Source organism: Capra hircus, chromosome 10 (assembly GCF_001704415.2).
Source record: "Capra hircus breed San Clemente chromosome 10, ASM170441v1, whole genome shotgun sequence".
NCBI classification, from domain to species: domain Eukaryota; kingdom Metazoa; phylum Chordata; class Mammalia; order Artiodactyla; family Bovidae; genus Capra; species Capra hircus.
The window spans coordinates 59105186-59130419 of record NC_030817.1 but is presented as its reverse complement, the minus strand read 5'-3'; the positions used below and the strand labels follow the sequence as shown (position 1 = coordinate 59130419).

The 25234-nt window shown below is 42.3% G+C and overlaps 1 protein-coding gene across 7 annotated transcripts in view; it reads right to left on the bottom strand.

The window, feature by feature from the left end:
• Positions 1–21525, bottom strand: part of TRIM9 (tripartite motif containing 9) — a 120897-nt gene extending 99372 nt beyond the window's left edge. For 3 of the 7 annotated variants that reach the window (XM_013967065.2, XM_013967066.2, XM_013967069.2), the window contains exon 1: positions 20498–21523. In XM_013967065.2, the coding sequence (XP_013822519.1) occupies positions 20498–21319 (822 nt within the window). In that variant the 5' untranslated portion in view covers positions 21320–21523. Of the gene's footprint in view, positions 1–20497 lie in introns of all 7 variants that reach the window. The other 4 variants (XM_018054352.1, XM_018054353.1, XM_013967067.2 and 1 more) reach the window with 3 other exon arrangements.

Below are 25234 nucleotides of genomic sequence, written 5' to 3'. Positions count from 1 at the left end.
GAGTTTTCCTTTTTTTTTCTTTCTATTTTTTTTTAAAATTTTAATTTATTATTATTATTTTTCTACATTTATTTCCTAGTTTGTTTTTCCTACTGTTCTTTCCCCCTTGCAGTTAATCTTAATGCATATAAATCTTCTTTTTTTTCCTCAGTCACACTTTTTATTGTTATTATAAACCTCTGTCTCTATGTTGGGCTTTTGCAGTTCTGTGGAGTTTTCCTTTTTTTTTCCTTTTTTCTTCCTTCTTTTGTTTTCTTTTCTATTTTTCATAATTTTAATTTTTTTAACCTATTATATTTTTTCTACACTTATTCCTTGTTTGCCTTTCCTACTGTTCTTTTCCCCTTCCAGTTAGTCTTTAATGTATATAAATCTTATTCATCTACCTCTATTTAACTTTGCATATCTATTCTATCTTTCTTTTATTTCTTTCCTTTCCTCTCACTATTTTGTTAGTTTCATTTTCATTGCTTTATTCCTTAATTGGCACCTTTCTTTATCTTTGTTTTCCAGTTTGTGCTTTAGTTCGTTCTGTTCTGGTAGATATAATTTTTGGTTTCCTTTGTTCACCAGGTCAATCTATTGTACTTTATTTTTGTTGGACTGTTGTGATTTTCCTTATGGATGTATCTGTATATGTGTATATTCCATTATTTTAATTACTATTTGCCTGATTTTGTAACTGCCATTTGTCTTGGGTTCATCTTTGGTTTCTGGTTTTTGGATATTTGTTTTAATCTCAATGCCATAACAAACCACTTGCGGAATCTTTGTTCCTGACCAGAGATCAAGCCCTGAGCCTTTGGAGTGGGAGCACTGACTGACTACAAGAGAATTAATCCTCGTCGTCGTGAAGTCACTCAGTCGTGTCCGACTCTTCGTGACCCCATGGGAGGATCAAATAGTGAAAACTCACACAAAGGAAACCATTTGAATACAAGAGCTGGCCAACCAGGTCGGCCGACCAAGACATCACCCAACCACCAGTAGCACCCTGTGCAGGACTCCTCATCTAGAGTGAAGTGAAGTGAACTGAAATCGCTCAGTTGTGTCCAGCTCTTTGCGACCCCACGGACTGTAGCCTACCAGTCTCCTTGGTCCATGGGATTTTCCCAGGCAAGAGTACTGGAGTGGGTTGCCATTTCCTTCTCCAGGGGATCTTCCTGACCCAGGGATCAGACCCGGGTCTCCCACATTGTAGGCAGATGCTTTACTGTCTGAGCTACCAGGGAAGATCCATCTAAACAACAAACAAAATAAAACTACAAACCCAGTCATCAGCAGTCAGGATTACCAACTCACTCAGCCTTGCCCATCAGAGGAAAACAAACAAACAAACAAAAATTCAGCACAAATCTCACCCTATACGAAGCTTACACAAACCACTGGACCAACCTTAGGAGGGCAGAAACCAAAAGGAAGAAAGAATTCAACCCTGAAGCCTGGGAAAAGAAGATCTCAAACACAATAAATTAAAAAAAATAATGAAAAGTCAGAGAAATACTACACAAATGAAGGAACAAACTAGAAACACGTAAGTCCAAATAAATGAAGAGGAAATAGGCAAACTACCTGAAAAAGAATTCATAATAATTATAGTAAAGATGATCAAAAACCTTGAGGACAAAATGGAAAAAATGCAAGGATCAATTAACAAAGACCTAGAAGAATTAAAGAATAAACATACAGAGACAAGCAAAACAATTACTGAAATTAAAAATACTCTAGAAGGAATCAATAGCAGAATATCTGAAGCAGAAGAACGAATCAGCGAGCTGGAAGATAAAATGGTGGAAATAACTTTTGAAGAGCAGAATAAAGTAAAAAGAACAAAAAGAACTGAGGATAGTCTTAGAAACCTGTGGGATAATATCAAATGCACCAACATTCGAACCATAGGGGTCCCAGAAGAAGAGAAAAAGAAAGCATATGAGAAAATTTTTGAAGAGATTATAGTTGAAAATTTCCCCAACATGGGAAAGGAAATAGTCAATCAAGTCCAAGAGGCACAAAGAGTCCCATACAGCATAAACTCAAGGAGAAACATGCCAAGACACATACTAATCAAACTAACAAAGATTAAACGCAAAGAAAGAACATTAAAAGCAGCAAGGGAGAAGCAACAAGTAACGTACAACGGAAACCCCATACACTTAACAGTTGATCTTTCAGCAGAAACTCTGCAGGCCAGAAGGAGATAGCAAGATATATTTAAATTACTGAAAGGGAAAAATCTACAACCAAGATACTATACCTAGCAAGGATCTCATTTAAAATTGATGGAGAAATTAAAAGCTTTCCAGACAAGCAAAAGTTAAGAGAATTCAATAGCACCAAACCAGCTTTACAACAAATGTTAAAGGGGCTTATATAGTCAAGAAATACAAGAGAAGAAAAAAGATCTACAAAATCAACCCCAAACAATTAAGAAAATGGAAATAGGAACATATATATCAACAATTACTTTAAATGTAAATGGATTAAATGCTCCAACCGAAAGACACAGATTGGCTGAATGGATATAAAACCAAGACCCACATATATGGTGTCTACAAGAAACCTACTTCTGACCTAAAGACACATATAGACTGAAAGTGAGAGGATGGAAAAATATGTTCCATGCAAATGGGAAGCAAAAGAAAGCTGGAGTAGCAATCCTCATATCAGACAAAATATACCTCAAAATAAAGAAGATTACAAGAGATAAGGAAGGATACTACATAATGATCAAGGGATCAATCCAAGAAGAAGACATAACAATTGTAAATATCTATGCACCCAACTGGAGAAGGCGATGGCACCCCACTCCAGTACTCTTGCCTGGAAAATTCCATCAACGGAGGAGCCTGGTAGGCTACAATCCATGGGATCGCGAAGAATTGGACACGACTGGGAGAATTCACTTTCACTTTTCACTTTCATGCATTGGAGAAGGAAATGGCAACCCACTCCATTGTTCTTGCTTGGAGAATCCCAGGGATGGGGGAGCCTGTTGGGCTGCCGTCTATGGGGTTGCACAGAGTTGGACACGACTGAAGTGACTTAGTAGTAGCAGCAGCATGCACCCAACATAGGAGCACCTCAATACATAAGACAGACACTAACAGACATAAAAGGAGAAACTGACAGTAATACAATATTAGTAGGAGACTTTAACACCCCACTCATACCAATGGACAGATCATCAAAACAGAAAATTAATAAGGAAACACGAGTCTTAAATGATACATTAGATGAGAGGGATCTCATTGATATCTTCAGGAAATTCCATCCAAATACAGAAGAATACACTTTCTTCCCAAGTGCACATAGAACATTCTCCAGGATAGACCACATCTTGGGTCACAAATCAAACCTCAGTAAATTTAAGGAAACTGAAAACATATCAAGCATCTTCTCTGACCACAAGGCTATAAGACTAGATATTAATTACAAGAAGAAAAACTGTAAGAAACACAAACACAAGGAGATTCAATAACATGTTTCTAAATAACCAACAGGTTACTGAAGAAATCAAAAGGGAAATCAAAAATTTCTAGAAACAAACAACAATGAAAACACAACTCAAAACCTATGGGATGCAGCAAAAGCAGTTCTAAGAGGGAAGTTTATACCAATACAATCCCATCTCAAGAAACAAGAAAAATATTGAATAGCCAACCTAACTTTGTACCTAAAACAACTGGAAAAAAAAAGAACAAAAAAATCCCCAAAATTAGTAGAAGGAAAGAAATCATAAAGATCCGAGCAGAAATAAATAAAACAGAAATGAAAGCAATAATAGTAAAGATGAATACAACTAAAATCTGATTCTTTGAGAAGATGAACAAAATGACAAACCTTTAGCCAGACTCATCAAGAAAAAAAGAGAGAAGAATCAAATCCACAAAATTAGATATGAAAAAGGAGAGATTACAACAGACAACGCAGAAATACAAAGGATTATAAGAGACTATTGTGAACAATATGGCAATAAAATGGATAACCTGGAAGAAATGGATAGATTGTTTAAAAAGTTCAATCTTCCAAGACTGAAAAAGCAAGAAAAAGAAATTATCAACAACCCAGTCACAAGCACTGAAATTGAAGCTGTGATCAAAAATCTCCCCCCCCAAAAAATCCCCCTCATCTCCCCCAAAACAGGACCGATTGGCTTCACAGGAGAATTTTATCAAACATTTAGAGAAGACCTAATGCCTATCCTTCTAAAACTCTTTCAAAAAATTGCAGAGGAAGGAACACTTCCAAACTCATTCAAGAGGCCACCATCTTGATCACCTTGAACACTTCCTAATACCATACATAAAGATAAACTCAAAATGGATTAAAGACCTAAATGTAAGACCAGAACCTATAAAACCCTTAGAGGATAACACAGGCAGAACACTCGATGACATAAATCAAAGCAAGATCCTCTGTGACCCACCTCCTAGAGTAATGGAAATAAAAACAAAAGTAAACAAGTGGGACCTGATGAAACTTAAAAGCTTTTGCACAGCAAAGAAACTGTAAACAAAGTGAAAAGACAACCCTCAGAATGGGAGAAAATAATAGCAAATGAAACAACTGACAAAGGATTAATTTCCAAAATATACAAGCAGCTCATACAACTCAATGCCAGAAAAGACAAACAACCCAATCAAAAAGTGGGAAAAAGACCTAAACAGACATTTCTCCAAAGAAGACATACAGATGGCTAACAAACACATGAAAAGATGCTCAACATCGCTCATTATTAGAGAAATGTAAATCAAAACTACAATGAGGTAATATCTCAAACTGGTCAGAATGGCCCTCATCAAAAACCCTACAAACAATAAATGCTGGAGAGGGTGTGGAGAAAAGGGAACAGTCTTGCACTGCTGGTGGGAATGTAAATTGATACAGCTACTATGGAAGACAGTATGCTGCTGCTGCTGCTGCTAAGTTGCTTCAGTCATGTCTGACTCTGTGCGACCCCATAGTCAGCAGCCCACCAGGCTCCTCTGTCCCTGGATTCTCCAGGTAAGAATACTGGAGTGGGCTGCCAATGCCTTCTCAGGGAAGACAGTATGGAGATTCCTTAAAAAACTAGGAATAAAACCACCATATGACCCAGCAATTTGACTCCTAGGCATATACCCTGAGGAAACCAAAAGTGAAAAAGACACATGTATCCCATTGTTCATTGCAGCACTAATTACAATAGCTAGAACATGGAAGCAACCTAGATGTCCATTGACAGACAAATGGATAAAGAAGTTGTGGTACATATATACAATGGAATATTATCCAGCCATAAAAAGGAATGCATTTGAGTCAGTTCTGATGAGGTGGATGAACTGAGAACCTATTATATGGAGTGGAGTGAGTCAGAAAGAGAAAGATAAATACAGTATTCTAACAAATACATATGGAATCTAGAAAAATGGTCCTGAAGAATTTATTTGCAGGGCAGCAATGGAGAAACAGACATACAGAATACACTTATGGACATGGGGAGAGGGGAGGAGAGGGTAAGATGTATGGAAAGAGTAACATGGAAACTTATATTACCATATATAAAATAGATAGCCAGCGGGAATTTGCTGTATGGCTCAGGAAACTCAAACAGGGGCTCTGTATCAATCTAGAGGGGTGGGATGGGGTGGGAAATGGGAGAGAAGTTCAAAAGGGAGGGGATATGTATACCTATGGCTGATTCATGTTGAGGTTTGACAGAAAACAGCAAAATTCTGTAAAGCAATTATCCTTCAATAAAAAAATAAATTGAAAAAAAAAGGACTACCTTATTTATAATGGAGGAACATTATTCAATAGTATAGAAAGAATGATGCTGAAGCTGAAGCTCTAATACTTTGGCCACCTGATGCAAAGAGCTGACTCACTGGAAAAGACCTTGATGGTGGAAAAATTGAGGGCAAGAGGAGAAGGAGGCAACTGATGATGAGATGGTTGGATGGCCTCACTGACTCAATGGACATGAATTTGAGCAAACTCAGGGAGAGAGTGAAGGACAGGGAAGCCTGGTGTGCTGCAGTCCATGGGGTCACAAAGAGTTGGACACAACTGCGTGACTGAACAGCAACAACAGACATATAATTTCCCCTTAAAGAGAGAATGAAGATTCCTAGGTGGCTCAGGTGGAAGAGTCTGCCTGAAGTGTGGGAGTCCTGAGTTCGATCCCTGAGTTGGGAAGATCCTCTGGAGAAGGAAATGGCAAGCCACTCCAGTATTCTTGCCTGGAAAATCCCATGGATGGAAGAACCTGGCAGGCTATATAGTCCATGGGGTCACAAAGAGTCGGACACAACTGGGAGACTTCAATTTAATTTAAAGAGAGAAGAACAAGGTTAAGGTAAACTTTGACAGTTATAGTCATGGAATATGGAAAAAACTGTGATTATACTTGTCTGAGGGCATGAGAGAGCCTCTAAAAGAGAGGTGTTAGTTGCACAGTCGTGTCTGACTCTTTGTGACCCCATGGGCTGTAGCCCGCCAGGCTTCTCTGTCCATGGGATTTCCCAGGTAAGAATGCTGGAGTGGGTAGACCCAGGGATTGAACCTGGGTCTCCTGCATTTCAGGCAGATTCTTTACTGTCTGAGACATCAGGGAAGCCCCAAAAGAGAGAAAAGGTGTTTCCATACACAGCACACATAGAAGTCACTGAAAATAGGTCCTTGGATGTTCAGAATAGTTACTATAGTTCTAAGAAATCAAAGCTTTTTTTTTTTTTTTGGTAACAAATTGTGTGATTCTGGTAATTTAGTGAAGTGTTTGGGGATTTATTTTTCTGACTTTTGAGGGGGTTAGGCAAATAATCTCAAATACCCAGTATCCCAATTCTACCAATTTATAATTCTTAAATACAGGGGAAGGGCCCACCACTTTGACACCCTAAGTGACTTTTTCGAACACCACCATGGTAACCTGCAAGTAACAGAACCACAACACCCCTGAAACTTAATAATATTGAATGCCAGTGAACTCCAGCACCAAAGTCAGGAAGAGTGGGACCCGAGGCAAAGAGGAGGCACAGCCACCATATTCAGGGACTTTGATGATGGAAATGTTTCCTCCTCCTGCTTTTGGATTTTTCCATGTTTCCTATTTGTCATGAGCCAGTCCTGGTAGAGCTTATCTGAGCTCTGCTTCAGACTTGGCTGACAGAGGTTACTGGGTGAGGGAGCAGTAGGAGTTCTGGAAGGTCAGTCTTGACCAGTTTTTTCTTCCTCTCATCTCCGTGTTGGCTTTTTATTTCCTGTGTCTCTCAAGGATGAGCCTCATGTTTCTATTCCCCTTATTCAAACAGTGAATAAATATCAGAATATAAAGAACTCTTACAACTCAACAATAAAAGAGAACTTATCTAAGTTAAAAATGGGCAACTTTAAAAATGATATGAAGCTAGGCAATAAACACATGGAAAGATGTTCAACATCACTAGTCATTAGGGAGTTGCAAGACAAAAAAAAAAAAAAATACAATGAGATACTCTGTCAACATCAGCTTGGATGGCTCTAGTCAAAAAGCCAGATATTAACATGTGTTGAGGATATGGAGAAACTGGAGCCCTCATCCATTGCTGGTAGGAATGTAAGATGATGCAACCTCTTTGGAAAACAAGAATCAAGGATACTCTCCATGCTGCTGCTGCTACCGCTAAGTCACTTCAGTTGTGTCCGACTCTGTGCAACCCCATAGACGGCAGCCCACCAGGCTCCTCCGTCCCTTGGATTCTCCAGGCAAGAACACCGGAGTGGGTTGCCATTTCCTTCTCCAATGCATGAAAGTGAAAAGTGAAAGGGAAGTCGCTCAGTCGTGTCCGACTCTTAGCGACCCCATGGACTGCAGCCCACCAGGCTCCTCCATCCATGGGATTTTCCAGGCAAGAGTACTGGAGCAGGGTGCCATTGCCTTCTCCAACTCTCCATGCTGGAAGCATTAATTTTATCTTTGGCTTGGTAATTTTTAAAATTACTATAAAATATTTATGTGATTTGCCAACTAATACCAATATTTATTAGTATGTTTTTACCTACATAACAGGATCTTGAAAAGTGAAAGTGAAAGTGAAGTCGCTCAGTTGCGTCCGACTCTTCACGACCCCATGGACTGTAGCCTACCAGGCTCCTCTGTCCATGGTATTTTCCAGGCAAAAGTACTGGAGTGGATTGCCATTTCCTTCTCCAGGGGATCTTCCCGACCCAGGGACTGAACCTGGTCTCCCATGTTGTAAACAGACACTTAAGCGTCTGAGCCACCAGGGAAGTCCTTATGTCAAGTCAAACCTTTCTACAAACTTTCTGTATGCAGTGACCAGAGCAAACATTCTTTCTTCAGGTGGAGAGGTACCATGTTTGAATGCTAAGGGGATGGTAGTTATGCTCTGTACACTTGCTTACCATGTTTGTTAAAGCTAGCTTGGAAATTTAGTATTCATACAAGTATATATATTCTATATATTTTGTTCCTCAAAGTAGAAAGTAGAGAAAAGTTTATTAAATTCTGAATAATATTTTAGTTCCATCAATGGCAGATTTGCTTCCATAATGGCACAAGGGGCCAGATAACAGGAGCTGAATGCAAACATGCAGCTTCTTCATACTGCATTGACTGTGTGCTAAAAGCTGTTTATCATATTTGCTTGCTAAGTCTTGGCCAGATGATTGATAGTCAATAAAATCAATAACAATTGCTCATTAAAAGCACCATGGATTTATCTGTGCCATGTAAGATTTATTAGACTGAATGGAAGTCCAATTCTACATTTGAGTTTTTGTGAATAATGTGCTTGGATAACATTTCATGGATGTGGAGGGGGTGGCATAGCATAAGTGACACCATTTTATCAAGTGCATGAACTGGTGCACCTGGGTGATGGCATAACTATCAGTAGCATAACGTAACGGACTACACACCTTTATAGTAAAGTCAGCTGTTGATTGTTTGCATCAAAAATAGTATATTATGTTATAAAGTCATTTCCCTTCAGCTTTGAGTGAGTTATAATTATAACTGAATCTGGGTATATTTGACCTTCTGAGCATTTGCTCCCTATCAAGTCAAAAAGCCTATTATGAAGACCTGCCTGGGGTAGAAAAACTGTTTACTCCCCCATATTCACATTTACTTCTTTTTGCAACTGGTTTTGTTCAGAGACTCGATAATGTCTTAGACTGATGAACAGCCCAGGTCACAGCGGCATGACCCTCTCACAGCTCTTCCTGGAGTGTGGCAGAGAGTGATAAGCATTTGGTGTCAAACAGTTGCTTCTTAAAATGCAAGCTGCAAGCAAAGTAAGAGAAAAGAGAGGATGAAGAAAAAGCTCAATAAAGCTGAATAGATGCTATCTGGCTGGAAAGTCAGCTTCAATGAATAAATCAGTGGTAGATGAGGATTAACCATCTACGTGTATGGGCTAATGACAGAATGCGTATTCCCACACCAAAGCACAATGTTCAGCATTCTGCTTCCAAAGCTAATTCTCCAAGGAACAGTTTCTTCTTTGATCACAGTTATTAGTATAAAATGTGCAGTGCTGGTTCTATGCAAGCCTTATGAAAAACAATTTTATTTGGCTGGACTTTAAACCCTTCTTAAACAATGAGCTTTCCCAGGTCATATATTCCTTTTAATGTTTATGGTAAAAGGCAGGTCAGGTCTTTTCCTGAATAGGAATATACTTTCTTAAAAATTTTTTAAATTGAAGGATAATCGCTTTACAGAATTTTGTGGTTTTCCGTCATACATCAACAAGAATCAGCCATGGGTATACCCGTGTCCCCTCCCTCCTAAGCCTCCCTCCCATCTCCCTTCCCATCCCACCCTTCTAGATTGTCACAGAGCCCCTGTTTGTGTTCCCTGAGTCACACAGCGAATTCGCATTGGCTATCTATTTTACATATGGTATTGTAAATTTCCATGTTACTCTCTCCATACATCTCCCTTTCTCCCTCTTCTCCTCCCATGTCCATAGATCTGCTCTCTATGTCTGTTTCTCCATTGCTGCCCTGCAAATAAATTCATCAGTACCATCTTTCTATATTCCATATATATGTATCAGTAAACGATGTTTATATTTCTCTTTCTGACTTACTTTACCCTTATAATAGGCTCTAGGTTCATCCACCTCATTAGAACTGACTCAAATGTGTTCCTTTTTAAGGCTGTGTGGTATTCCATTATAATATGAACCACAGCTCCTTTATCCATTCATCTCTCAATGGACATCTAGGTTGCTTCCATGTTCTAGCTATTGTAAAGAGTGCTGCAGTGAATATTGAAGTACATGTGTCTTTTTCACTTTTGGTTTCCTCAGGGTATATGCCTAGGAATTGGATTGCTAGGTCATACGGTGCTTTTATTCCTAGCTTTTTAAGGAATCTCCATACCATCTTCCATAGTGGCTGTATCAGTTTACATTCCCACCAGCAATGTAAGAGTGTTCCCTTTTCTCCACACCCTCTCCAGCATTTATGGTTTGTAGACTTTTTGATGATGGCCATTCCAACTGGTGTGAGGTGGTGAATACATTTATTTTTTTAAACCATCCCAGCAAAAGGTACAAAACGAGCGAGTTTAAACTGAAAGTCAACGTGGAGTTACTGCTTACAGGTTTGAATGCATTTTTATGTTTCCCATAGAATAGACTTATAAATGTTTTAGATTTATAGAAATATACCTAACATGCCAAACAAAGCCACTTTTTGTTTTATATCACTTTTGCCTATAAATTTTAAGATGATTATTTTATTAGAAGAGGACAGTGAATTCCTGGCTGAGCTGATAGAACCTTACTGCCTATCTGTTGCTTGCTTGGTTCTGACAAGGAGACAGAGGTACCTAGCACACTTCCGAGGATCTGGTCTAAGGAATACTCAACATACATGTCTCTCCCTTCCCTCTACCCTGTATTTTCCTCATTAAATTTATTTTGTCACAAGAAAACTTAGGAGACAAATTACTTTTAATTTCTTGCTAATTTTCATACATGAGAACTAAAAGATCTCAGTTATGTCCTTGAATTTATAAGACTGCAAATTGTGCTTTGCAGATCATATGTTTTCTGTGATTATCAGAAGGGAAGACAGAATAAGCAGTTCCACACAGGAGCTCTGAAGTCAGACAGCCTGGATTCAAACTCTGGCTTTGCCTTTTAAAGTCAGAATGACTTTATAAACTTTTTGTGCAGGAAGATATGTGAATCCTGAAGATTAGATGAAAAAGTGGCTGGAAAGGGCTTAGTGGCTGGCATGCAGTAACTCAGTATATTTTTAACAAAAAGTGTGAAATACAGGTTTTCAAATTTAATTCTTACTGTCAGGCTCATAGGAGAAACTTAAAATATTGGGATATATATGTGTGTGTGTGTTAGTCACTCATTTGTGTCTGACTCTTTGCAATCCTATGGACTGTACCCACTGGGCTCCTCTGTCCACGGAATTCTCCAGGCAAGAATACTGGAATGGGTAGCCATTCCCTTCTCCAGGGGGATCTTCCTAGCCAGGGGATCGAACCCAGGTCTCCTGCATTGTAGGCAGATTCTTTCCCACCTGAGCCACCAGGGAAGTCAATATATTTGCTAAGCATTAATCTTCAGATTTTTCCCATCAAACAAACCTTCTAAAAACATCTCCTGAGCATAGGAAATGGGGCAAGGTTGTGGAGGCGGGCTCCCAGGAGCTGGGCCTGCCAAGCTTAGTGGGGGTGAGGTGATGATCTAGTCTTAGAAAATGGTGGAGGGAGGCCTGGTGGACAGGGAGAGGGCTGGTGAGGAAGCTGGAAGGCCAGGAAGGTCAAGAAGGAAGAGGTAACTTAGATAGGCACACAGGACCATGGCTGGATCTGCAACATAAACCAGAAAAGTTAAAAAAATGGCAAAGTCAAACAGAAGTGAAATGAAATGACAACTTCTCTGGTGATGTCAAGTATATTCTGTGAAGTCTGCTTGGGTTTTCTGGGTAACCTTACTCTGAGATAGTTCTTACTTTAAGACAGGGACCCAGTTTCAGGTTAGGATAAAACTGCTGTAAGAACACCTCAGTACAATGGTTTTTTTGCTTTGAGATGTCTTTTGGGATGAATTAGACATGCTGTTGACAAAACCTAGAGGGTCTCTGATAATCTGGGTTCACTGATGGTGGCCATTTCATACTAACTTCTCTTCCAAGGTTAAAAATCGATCCTGAAGGTCAGTGTGGGAATATTAGAAAGCCTGGGATGTAACAGGCAATGTACCACTCTTTTGACTCATTGTTCTGCTCTGGTGTCACAAAAGCAGCATTAGTTTTGACCTTTTAATATTGTCCTTTTTGTTTTTGCTTTGTAAAAGGACTCAGAACAATTTGTTTCTATTTATCACAATTTAATGAAAAACTCAATCAAGCCAGTCATTTGGCATCATGTATATAAAACCTAGCAGCAGTCAGAAGTAAATCAAAGCAGTAATTTTTAATTATATAACATTAGTATTACGGATGTCCAAAATCATCTTTCAGTTATTTATAGCAGAAAGAGAAGCAACTTATAGTAAATATATGTACATAAATACTACAAAATTCATATTAATTGCTTTACCTCTTTGTCTTTGCCTTTAATATTTAAAAAATTAGATAAATGTAACTTTTAATATTTTATCAAAAGATTAACATAAGATTTAAGGATAGGCTGAGTAGGGACATTCATCCACAGGCTGGAGTTTTAGAGTCATCTACTCGGCACACAGGGGCTTCCCTGGTGGCTCAGACGGTAAAGCGTCTGCCTGCAGTGCGGGAGACCCGGGTTCAATCCCTGGGTTGGGAAGATCCCCTGGAGAAGGAAATGGCAACCCACGCCAGTACTCTTGCCTGGAAAATTCCATGGACTGAGGAGCCTGGTGGGCTACAGTCCATTGCGTCGCAAAGAGTCGGACACGACTGAGCGACTTCACTTCACTCACTCTGCACAAATAAGAAATGAAGAAAACCGACCTCCTTACTGACTTATTGGCTAGTCACTGCCTAGAATGGTGCTTCCCAAACTTGTGTTGAAGCAAAAAGAACTTCTACGACCTAAATGTCCCTCAATAGATGAATGAATAAAGCAAATGAGATATATATGCATTTGTGTGTGTACATATATATACACACACATATATGTCATCATCAACTCTGGTGCTCCGCTTTTTAAACATCTCAAGCAATTAGCTCTGTAGTTAAAATGCAGAAGATCCAGGGAGAGCATACAATGGAATATTATTCAGTATCCTCAGATACAATTGTTTATATGTGATAAATCTCGGTTGCAAGTGGCAGAAAACCAATACAAATGAGCTAAAGCAGAAAGAAGGGGGAGGTTTGTTGACTGACAAAACTGGAAAGGCAGGAGTGGGTAGCTGGCCTTGTTTATGAAGGCCAGGGGTTCAAACAGTGTTTTCCGAATTCTCTGTTTCTTCCTGCTCTATCTCTGTGGGTTGCCTTACTTTCTTCTACTAATATAGGAAGAAGAGGAAGAGGGAGGGATACAGACAGCTCCTGTCTTTTCTTCTAGCTGCAACAAGTCAGAGGAAAGCAAGGCTTTTCTGTCCCTGACTCTGTTATCTATACACGGTATCTATAAACCTCAGAAGAGGATTCTCACTGGATGGGCTCCTGTCATATGCTCATCCTTTGAATTATCAGTTGGCCAGAGGGGTAAGGTGTGACGGCTTGCCAGGCCCATGTGACATGCTCTCCCACTTGGCCGGGTAAGGCAGAGCCCTGGATTGGCAGCCTCACAGAGTCACAAGGACTAGGCTAAGGCAGGAATTGATGGTGAGGAGAAGCACTTAACTGAGTAAGAAGAACACTACTGTTATGAGACCAAAATATAAAAATCACAAAACACTAAATTCCATGGTTACCATAAGCTCTTCTTTTCTTCTAAACAGATGGAATTATTAAATGAAACTATACAGTTCCTTCAGAGAAGGCAATGGCAACCCACTCCCATGGACGGAGGAGCCTACTAGGCTGCAGTCCATGGGGTCGCTGAGGGTTGGACACGACTGAGCGACTTCACTTTCACTTTTCACTTCACTTTCACTTTCTGGAGAAGGAAATGGCAGCCCACTCCAGTGTTCTTGCCTGGAGAATCCCAGGGACGGTGGAGCCTGGTGGGCTGCCGTCTTTGGGGTCACACAGAGTTGGATACGACTGAAGCAACTTAGCAGCAGCAGCAGCATACAGTTCCTTATACTCTCAACCCAACCACATACTTTAAAAGAGACACCTGAAGTGAATGCAAAATCATATTTTGGCACCTTTTACCATCCTCCTTCCACTCATGACCCCTCAGGGCCAGGACTAGGGTGAGGCGAGTGAGGCACTTTCCCCAGGTGTGGAATTGAAAGGGGTGCCAAAACCTCAGTAGTCAACAGAAATAATATTTTAATGTTATATTTTTAAAAAATAAAAATGAATGCCAAAAAATCTATGATGAAGAAAAGATCAAAATCTTAAAGACAGGATCAATACTACTGATTTTCCCTTTTGATTTAGGCTCCAATATGGCTCAGCATGGCACTGTCATTGATCAACATTTAAAATGTTGATATTCTGCTCACCGTGAATTTTTTTGCATTCATTTTGTGTTTTAAGGTACTGCCTTACAGGACTTCCCTGGTGGTCCAGTGGCTAAGGCTCTGTGCTCCCAAAGCAGGGGGCCTGGATTCAATCCCTGGTCAGGGAACCAGATCACACATGTCACAGACAAGAGTTCGCAGGCTGCAACTAAAGATCCCCCATTCCACAACTAAGACCTGGTACAGCCAAATAAATAATTGCTTTAAAAAAAAAGAAATAAAGATATCGCCTTATAATATTTTTATCCTGATTACTGAGTTTCTGGCACCCCCTTATGTTTTTCACCCAAGGTGAGTGCCTTACTTGTCTCATTCACGTCTTCTGCATCCACTTCACCAAAGGGGTAGGCAGTCATCAGTAAACCCTTCACTCAAGCTGAGTCAATCACATTCTTTCTCTAAACTTGAAAATGAGGCCTAAGAGACACAGAGACACAATCCGATGAGAGTGGACACCTGAACTGCAAGTGATGCTGCACTGGAGCTGGAGGAGTCGTGTTGGGCCTTGTGCAGGCCAAGGAAGCCCGTTCAGAGACAGGAGCGGGCATGAGAGAATCAGGCATGTGCCAGGTTGTATTATTTGTTCAAAATATTTTCTGCCCTCTTCTACAAGGCCCTTCTCTGGCACCTCTCTACTGGAAGAGTGAATTTCCTACAGCACGGATGTCAATCTTGGCCACATGGTTTGCTTTAGCCAATGGACTGTAAGCAGAAGTGACATGCCATGCCTGAATGGAAACTTTTTAAGTGCCATTGAGTGGATCTGCTTTGCTCCCTCTCTCTGCCATAAGGCTGGCATGTTCCAAACATATTTTTTCAGCCTAAGTTCAAGAAGTTGAACTTGAAGCCGTGCATCTGAAAAAAATGAGTCATATCACTTATCATTTTAGCTTTGTAATCGAAAAACAAAATACCTTTGTTTATACACAAATAAATCTTTGTGTAGTGTTCTTGTTCCTTGGGTTCAATTCAACTGACTATTCTCTCAGGACCCATTAGGATCTGGCTCACTCTTTGAGACCATCTTTAAGAATAGTCTTTATATTGCACCCTGTGCTATTTAAGGAGCAAGCAAAGTATCCCAGGTTGGGGGATAGGATTTCCATGCAGTAATAGCTCAGAGTTTCCCTGGTGGCTCAGATGGTAAGGAATATTCCTGCAATGAGGGAGACCCGGCTTCAGTCCCTGGGTCAGGGAAGATCCGTTGGAGAAGGGAATGGCTACCCACTCCAGTATTCTTGCCTGGAGAATTCCATGGACAGAGGAGCCTGGCAGGCTACAGTCCACGGGGTCACAAAGAATAGGACACAACTTGGTAACTAACACACATACACATACACAACAACAGTTGACTAATGAGACAATAACTTCTGTTTTATGCAAAAACCTTCTACTTTGGAAAACTAAAATTACTAAGTTACAAACATTATAATTATTTTTTCAAAATACTGTCATAAATATAGTTTTAGCTGCTTTACATCCTGTGGGTAGGAAGCACAGAGAGGTTATAGATTTGCCTAAGGTTACCAGCAGGTAAGTGTAAAAATCAGGTCTGGAAGCCAGAACTTCATCTAGCTCTTTCTGTTTTTGCCTCAGCACAATGAGAAACAATTTATTCCTCTGTAACATTCTCCTTAATACTTGTAAGAATGTTTACATTGCTTCAGAATGTTCTCATTATACATGAAGTAAATTTTTAACAATTTAAGAACATGTACGTATGTTACCTGTTGCATTTACCATAGGAGCATCTAGGTTATACTGTGTTTACTGCTGATGTATGTATCTAACTGAACACCACTTTAGTTACATTAAATAACACATTTATCACGCAAATGTTTGATGAGATGCCACCACACTACAAAGCTGGTATTTCTTTCCCAGAATGCCTTGAAGATGAATGCATAATAACTGATGGTTTATTTTAAAGTGCTTAAATTACAAATACTTATTTAAGAAAAAGAAACTAAGAGAGAAATAACATTTGAGACAAGATTTAGAATGAACAGTGATCAGGGTAGAAAGGAAAAGAAAACTCTAGCTCAACAGTAAAAACACGAAAGAATTTATAAATATATTACTGATTCAGTGATTGATAAAATACATCAGGAATCCAAGAATAATGTCAAATTTAGAAATATGAATTGCTAAAATTACAAAGTAATAATAATGGTTCCAATTGCCTATATTAAAGTGCCTACAAAATCTTGTTTTGTGTGCACAGCATTTCTCTATACTAACCTAAGTTAGATAAGGAATAGAGAAAGTACTGATGCTAAATAAAAAATGTCACCAGATATTTTTCCTACAAGGACACTTCCTGTATTATTATTTTTCATGGATTTCAAAGGCCTTAGATATCTGAAAAGTAAATCAATTTAGTCAATTGACAACTAATGAGTTTCAACCAGTTGTTTTTAAAAGCACTTAAAAGATAAACTTCAGCCACTTTGTCTTGTTTCCTGAGGGAAACACTTATTCACACAGTTTTATCACTGGAAATGACTAAATATTAATGAAAACTTAATCTGTGTTGATAACTAACTGTCCAACTTTGGGAGAACTACTTAGTATAGTTCTTTGCTTTCCTATATTCTGAAGGACTTAGGAATTCTGGCTCATGAGTTTTTTGTGATGATGGAAGACAGACTCTATGAGAAAATCGAACGTTAACACATCAGCTATCTTATTAAGCAGACATGGTGAGGGAATAATGTTTGTTGTTCATCTAACAGTTGATAAATGAATGGTAAAATCTGTCATCCTCCTGCCTTATATTTCTTGGCAGTTTAATCATTGTGATATTGACAGAACAAAAATTGTATTTACTATTTTGAAGAAATATACAAAAGATCAGAGAAGAAAATTTTTTTTAATGAACCAATATTCCCTTCCTGGTCTACTTATGTCACGTCTTAAGGGCTTTACATTATCCTCTTTTAGCAAACATCCAAATTTCAACTCTGTCTACACTACAGTGTCTACTCACAGCTTCCATTACTGATAAAACGAATGATTTAACATTTCTCTTTTTTAATATAAATTTATTTAATTGGCGGCTAATTACTTTACAATATTGTAGTGGTTTTGCCATACATTGACATGAATCTGCCACGGTGTACATGTGTTCCCCATCCTGAATCCCCCTCCCACCTCCCTCCTCATCCCATCCCTCTGGGTCATCCCAGTGCACCAGCCCTGAGCACCCTGTCTCATGAATCGAACCTGGACTGGTAATCCATTTCACATATGATAATATACATGTTTCAATGCCATTCTCCCAAATCATCCCACCCTCGCCATCTCCCACAGAGTCCAAAAGACTGTTCTACACATTTGTGTCTCCTTTGCTGTCTTGCATATAGGGTTATCGTTACTATCTTTCTAAATTCCATATATATGTGTTAGTATACTGTATTGGTGTTTTTCTTTCTGGCTTACTTCACTCTGTATAATAGGCTCCAGTTTCATCCACCTCATTAGAACTGATTCAAATGTATCTTTTTAATGGCTGAGTAATATTCCATTGTGTATATGTACCACAGCTTTCTTATCCATTCGTCTGCTGATGGGCATCTAGGTTGCTTCCATGTCCTGGCTATTATAAACAGTGCTGTGATGAAGATTGGGGTACATGTGTCTCTTTCAATTCTGGTTTTGATTTAACATTTCAAATCTACATGGGGCTTGATGGAGATTTAAAGGCTGCCTTTGGTCCTAATGAATAAAGTATAGGTTCTTCTTCACAGAAAACTGATGCTGTAGTCTGACCATCCTAATTAGTGTATGCCTGTAAGTCCTTTTTCCCAGACAGCGTGATTAATTTCTTAGCTCCAACAATATGGTAATTTGTAGCGCAATTCAATGTAGGCTATAGTTAGCAGTTTAGGAGTGAAATCATAATAGGAAGAAAATATTGGCCATGAATTAAAGTTTTGAAAACTTTCAAAATTAAACATCATTTAAACAATTTAAATTGAAATGTTTAAAAAGTGGCACCCCTGCCTGGGGTGGGGCAGAGCTCAAATTTGTGCTGAATTGTCTCCATCAGTACTAATACAGTTCAGTAGGCTATATGTGAGAACACAAATAACTGTAAATGTGGATCACATTCAATCAATACTGAGTTGAGCTCCCTGACTGCTGAAAATGGTGGTGCTTTACTTTTTCTTGCTTTAAATGAATTATCAATATTTCCCCCCTTAACCCGAGGGCCTTTCTCAAAGGCTAGCTTTTCTGGTCTCCAGAGAGTGCCAAGAAACCCTGAGTTGGGGGGCCCACAGCTGATGCCTCTACTGCCCTGCCTCATTCTTGAGCTTGCAACTCAATGGTGTAAAGAAAACCTCCCTATAACAGTCCTGAACCCCTGCCTTGACCTTTGCACCCCCGACAAAGTGGATTTTTAAAAAAAGTAAAAGTCAGATTCATGTACATCTCAAGAGTGGTTCCCTTCCTCCTAACCAGTGTGGGCAATATTATAAAGATCTCTTTCCTTCTGAAGCTTATTTGTGTGTGTGTTTATCCCCTATTGGGGGAGCAATAGACAAACACAAAAGTAACATGTTAATTAAAATATATAGCATGCCAGTTAGTGGTAAGTACTACTGGGAAAAATAAAGCAGAGAGGGAACTAAACGAATCACAAAGGTCTCACTGCAAGGGTGACATCTGAGTAATGATCTGAAGGAGGCAAAAGAATGAACTATTAAGATACAGGGTATTTGGTCTGGGGCTGAAGGAGTATCAGAAGCAAAGGCCCTGGGGTCAGGGGGGCCTGGTGTTTGTGGAGGAACAGCAAGAGGGACAGCCGGCTCAAGCAGAGGGAGTGGGAGGAAATAAGGTCGGTGAGGCCAAAGGAAACAGGTCATGTGAGGTCCTGGCGGACCTTCTTAAGGACTGTCTAAGAAACGTGGGGGGAACGGAAGGACTTTGAACAGGGGAGCGGCATGACCTAACAAGTTGTTAAAGGCCCTGTTCTCGAGGCTAGCTTTGGCGGCGGTGCCATCAAAAGACATCAGAAAGATAAATTTGGTAACAGGTGCCTCAAAGTTTGCACAGACAACTACTGATAAAGGAAAACGGCTGAATTCTGGACAAACGGGTGTGTAGGTGGTCAATAGGAGGGGTTACCCTGAGAAACTGGAAGATGCACCTGCCTAGTTTTCAGGCCGCGACCGCGCAGAAACCTCGGGTCCTGCTCCTCTAGCCCACGTCCTCTCCGCGAGGGTCAGGGCCTCAGCCTCTGGCCGTGTTGCCATGGCGACTACAGGATTTTTTTTTTTTTTTTCTTTCTTCCACCCTACTCCCCACTCATACACCTCCTGAGCGCAAAGCACCCGGATCCGCATCCTTCCAGCGCGGACGCTGGGATGGGCCAGCGCCTACTAATCAGTATTCCGCTCGCAGCGTGTTTCCCGCCCCCGCCGCGACTCCAGGCGCCAGCCTATTCAGCAGCTCCGCACCCAGCGGTCCGCGCCACCCAACCGCCCCCACCTCCTCCCCGGGGATCACGGCTGGAGCCCCACACCGGCTCTGCCCTGGAGCGTCCCTGAGAACAGCCGCGGGTCGGCCCAGTAAACGCATCGCTTTCCTACTCGCTGGTGGCGGCCCAGAGTTGCACGTCTGCGGCGGGGAGGGGGCGCCCTGCGCCTGGCTCGCAGGCAGCGTGCCCGGGGAGACCCGCTCTACGCATCCCCAAAACAACTCTCTGGAGAGGTTCAACTCCCCTGTGCGCCGTTTAAGGTCCCCCTGCGCTTCCTGCAATGCACCAGACGGGGGAAGCAGATATCGGAGGCACCTGCATTGCGCTCCCGTTGGGATGCACTGTGAGCAAAAGGGGGGGGGGGAGTGTCATCTGCTGCAAAACGGAGGGTCGGAGGTGCGGGGAGTTAGGGGCGGGTTTTCTCCGGGCTTACCTTGTGCAGCTTCCACATGGCCCCTAGAGCCTTGACCTCGTGGCTGGAGTGCTTGCCCTCCTCCAAGCACTGGTAGCACACGGGCATCTTGCACTGCACGCAGTACATGCTGTGGTTCTCCAGCTCGTGGTCTGTGCAGGTGGAGACCTTTCGTGGGCTTAGCCGCCGGCTCACGCGGCCCTGTGCCGGGGGTACCAGGCGATGCTTGGCCAGAGGACCCCGGGGCGGGTGGCAGCGCAGGCGGCACGGGTCGCAGTAGAAGACATCGCACTGTTCACACATGACGGTGGCTTCCTTGGGTGCCTTCTCGCACAGCTGGCATTTAAGGGCAGCCGCTTTGCTCTGCTGGTAGCGGTCAATTACCCCTTCCAGGACGCGGTTCTTGGGGAAGCCGCGGAGCCCCCGGTCGTCCAAGATGAGGCTGCGGTGGCACTGGGGGCAGGTGATACAGGAGTTGCGGGGCACAGAGGCCAAGGCCGGTGACAGATGGGTGGCCGGTGGCGGCATAGCCGGGGGGAACACACGGACGCCGTTGGGGGACTTCTGGCACGGTGTAGTAGGGGCGCTGGCGAACCCCCCGTAGGAGCCATAGCCGCTGTCCGCCTCGCTGTACAGGCTCATCTTGTCCAGATCCAGATAGTCATAATCAGAGACCCCGGAGCCCGAGGCCCGCCGGCTCTGGGGGGACTCTGACTCCGGGGTCTGTACCAGGATGTTGCGGGCGCACGCCTGACATATATTGTGAGAGCAGGGTAAGATGATGGGCTCGCGATAGAAGGAGCCGCACACGGGGCATTTTAACTCTTCTTCCATCTCTTCCATGGGGACCCGGCTGGGAGCGAAGCAGCTGCGGCTGCAACGGGCGCCTGAGCTGACGAGGTGGCCGGCTGGCCTGTCGTGTCCAGCACCTTGGCCAGCAGTGGCGGCGGTGGTTTTGGCAGTGGCGCCTTCTCGCGTCGCTTAGGCGCCGACTCTCAGCGAGGCGCTCTCTCTAAGAGCCACCGAACCTCGGCGCCCAGAGCCAGCCTGGGAACGCCCCCTCCTCGCCCCTTAGTCCCGCCCCAGCCTGTAAACAGCGGCCGATTGGACGGAGAGCGAGAGAGCGAAGCTCTCATTGGCCATATGCCCCATCCTTCTCCTCTTCTCTGCCGGTCACAGGGGGTTTGGTGGAGGATTCTGAGGGTGAGGGGAGTTTTCACTCCCGGCTGCCTGATCTCGGGAGGCGGCCGGCATGCGGAGGCGAAGGGACCGGGAAGGAGGAATTAGGCGGGATGACTCATCCCTCGCCCCGCTTCCTTCCGACCTCCGGCTCAGTCTCCCGAGAACGGAGCGTGAGAAACCCCTCCTCGCAGGGAGGGGGCTGGCAGAGGGGTTGATGCCTATTCCCCGCGTTTGCGTTTGGCTTGCAGCTATGGTCTCCGCGCCGACCTCCCCTCGGCTAGTGCTGCACCACAGAGGAGACGGCCCTTCTCCTTCCGCTGCTGGCGCCTCACCCAGACCTCGGTTTCTGTACCGCAGCGGGGACTTTCTCCCCAGCTCAGGAACCCGCGGAAGCCGGTCCCTGTGCTCCAGCTTCCTGGGACCCGATGGTGCAGGCCTTGAGCCCTGGCGGGAGTCAACTCTTCTTTGTCTTCTTTCTGTCCTAGTTCCTGCTGTCTAAAGGGGGACTGACAATATCGATTTCCTAGTGTTGCTGTGTGACTTAAACTAGGGACTCACGTAAAGCTCAGTATACTAGTTAAAATCTATGCTCCCTTCATTTCACGCTTTCAGTACAAACTCGGCCCAGAGGCTTCTTACCGTGTGATGTGACTGTGTCCCTATATCCCCACTTCAGTCCCCGTTACCTCAAAGCTATCCTCTCACCAGGCTGTCAGCACCTGGCTGAGCTTCCACAAGAGCAGCAGAATATGGTTCAGTTGAGGCAGGATTGGGTTGCTTATTTCTGAGTGCCCACAGTTCAGTAAATGGATCACTGTGTCACTGCAGAGTCTCAGTGTGTGACACCAAATAGCGTCTACCACAGCTTCCAGGATGGTGGGTTCTTCCTGTTTCTTCTAGTGAAGTGCATAAGGTGATGGTGATAGGGGGATGGGGGCGGGACAGGGTAGTTCTAGTGTCAGTCCTTAAATATTAAGCACTCTTCTCTCTCTCCCCAGTCATCGCTGGAGATAACTGGTCCTGTCCCTTGCTTGCAGAACTGCTGATCTGATGATGATGTGTGTGTGTGTGAAGTCGCTCAGTCGTGTCCGACTCTTTGCCACCCCATGGACTGTAGCCTACCAGGCTCCTCTGTCCATGGGATTTTCCAAGCAATAGTACGGGAGTGGATTGCCATTTCCTTCTCCAGGGGATCTTCCAGACCTAGGGATCAAACCCAGGATGGAGGACCAAAAAAAAAAAAAAAAAATCAAAAACACCCCCAAATCCACCTTTAGGTTAAGTGACATGGTGATATGCTGAGGTAGTAACTTATTTCAAGTAGCACATGGCTGCCTTTTGCTGAATGATTCGTGAAGTAAATGACAAAATTTCTTTCCAAGTTTTAACAAATCTTCCAATTTTCCATCTTCCAAAAAGATGACTTCATTGCAGCTCATTTAAACCACTCTACTGTGCGGTGTGCGGAAGTGGGGGGGGTAGTTTTTACAACCCTGCTGGCCCATGGGGAAATAGACCAATAAACTAGGTTATCTTTCCAACACCTTTCTTCAATTGCAATAAAAACAGCACCTGATCATTGTTTGGGGGGGGGGAAGTTCTCATTGTTATTTAAAGTTATGTTAACACAAATGCTATGTGATTTTTTTTTATTGGAGTATAGTTGATTTCTATGTGATTTATTTTTAGCTTTTAATTAGTTGAGTCCAGAACATCCAAAGGCCTACTTACTCTGTTTACAGAAATTGAAAGTTTTCATGTGAGTTTGGAACATCATCTATTTGCAGGATACATCTAATTTATAAGTCCCAAGAGAATTTGCTAATAAGCAGTTCAGTTCAGTTCATTCGCTCAGTCATGTCCTACTGTTTGCGACCCCGTGAATCGCAGCACGCCAGGCCTCCCTGTCCATCACCAACTCCTGGAGTTTACTCAGACTCATGTCCATCGAGTTGGTGATGCCATCCAGCCATCTCATCCTCTGTCGTCCCCTTGCCCTCCTACCGCCAATCCCTCCCAGCATCAGGGTCTTTTCCAATGAGTCAACTCTTTGCATCAGGTGGCCAGAGTATTGGAGTTTCAGCCTCAGCATCAGTCCTTCCAATGAACACCCAGGACTGGTCTCCTTTAGGATGGACTGGTTGGATCTCCTTGCAGTCCAAGGGACTCTCAAGAGTCTTCTCCAACACCACAGTTCAAAAGCATCAATTCTTTGGTGCTCAGCTTTCTTCACAGTCCAACTCTCACATCCATACATGACCACTGGAAAAACCAATAGTTAGTGATTAATAAATTGTTAGAAAGGAGTGTTAGTGCCACTCATAATTAACAGCCCTTCAAATGACTTTTATATGGATTTGGTCAATTGTAGCAGCCTTAGCCCAGTGCTTCTGACATTTCAAGGTAAGCAGCTGTTACTCTTTTTATGAGTTTGAACTTTCTTATCACAGATCACCATTTGCTATGGATTGAATATATCTCAGATGATGGTATCTGGGGGTGTGGCCCTTGGCAGGGCCTTCATGAATGGGATTAGGGCTCTTAGAAAACTAGCCCAAGAGAGCTCCCTTGCCCTCTCCCATCTGGTAAGGAAGCAGATCTTCATCAGTTACCAAATTTGCCAATACCTTAATCTTGTACTTCCCAGTCTTCAGACCTGTGAGAGATATACATGAAATATATCAAGATTTCATTGCTAGAAATATTGATTATGTATCATTGATTTGTTAGGTCTATTTGGTCAGGACTAGCTTAGTCAAAATTCTGCAAGCCAGGCTTCAGCAATACGTGAACCGTGAACTTCCAGATGTTCAAGCTGGTTTTAGAAAAGGCAGAGGAACCAGAGATCAAATTGCCAACATCTGCTGGATCATGGAAAAGGCAAGAGAGTTCCAGAAAAATATCTATTTCTGCTTTATTGACTATGCCAAAGCCTTTGACTGTGTGCATCACAATAAACTGTGGAAAATTCTGAAAGAGAGGGGCATACCAGATCACCTGACCTGCCTCTTGAGAAACCTATACGCAGGTCAGGAAGCAATAGTTAGAACTAGACATGGAACAACAGACTGGTTCCAAATAGGAAAAGAAGTACATCAAGGCTGTATATTGTCACCCTGCTTATTTAACTTCTATGCAGAGTACATCATGAGAAATGCTGGGCTGGAAGAAGCACAAGCGGGAATCAAGATTGCTGGGAGACATATCAATAACCTCAGATATGCAGATGACACCACTCTTTTTTTTTTAATTTTTTTTTAAATTTTTTAATTTTTTTTTATTTTTTAAATTTTAAAATCTTTAATTCTTACATGCATTCCCAAACATGAACCCCCCTCCCATCTCCCTCCCCACAACATCTCTCTGGGTCATCCCCATGCACCAGCCCCAAGCATGCTGCACCCTACGTCAGACATGGACTGGCGATTCAATTCTTACATGACAGTATACATGTTAGAATTCCCATTCTCCCAAATCATCCCACCCTCTCCCTCTCCCTCTGAGTCCAAAAGTCCGTTATACACATCTGTGTCTTTTTTCCTGTCTTGCATACAGGGTCGAGATGACACCACTCTT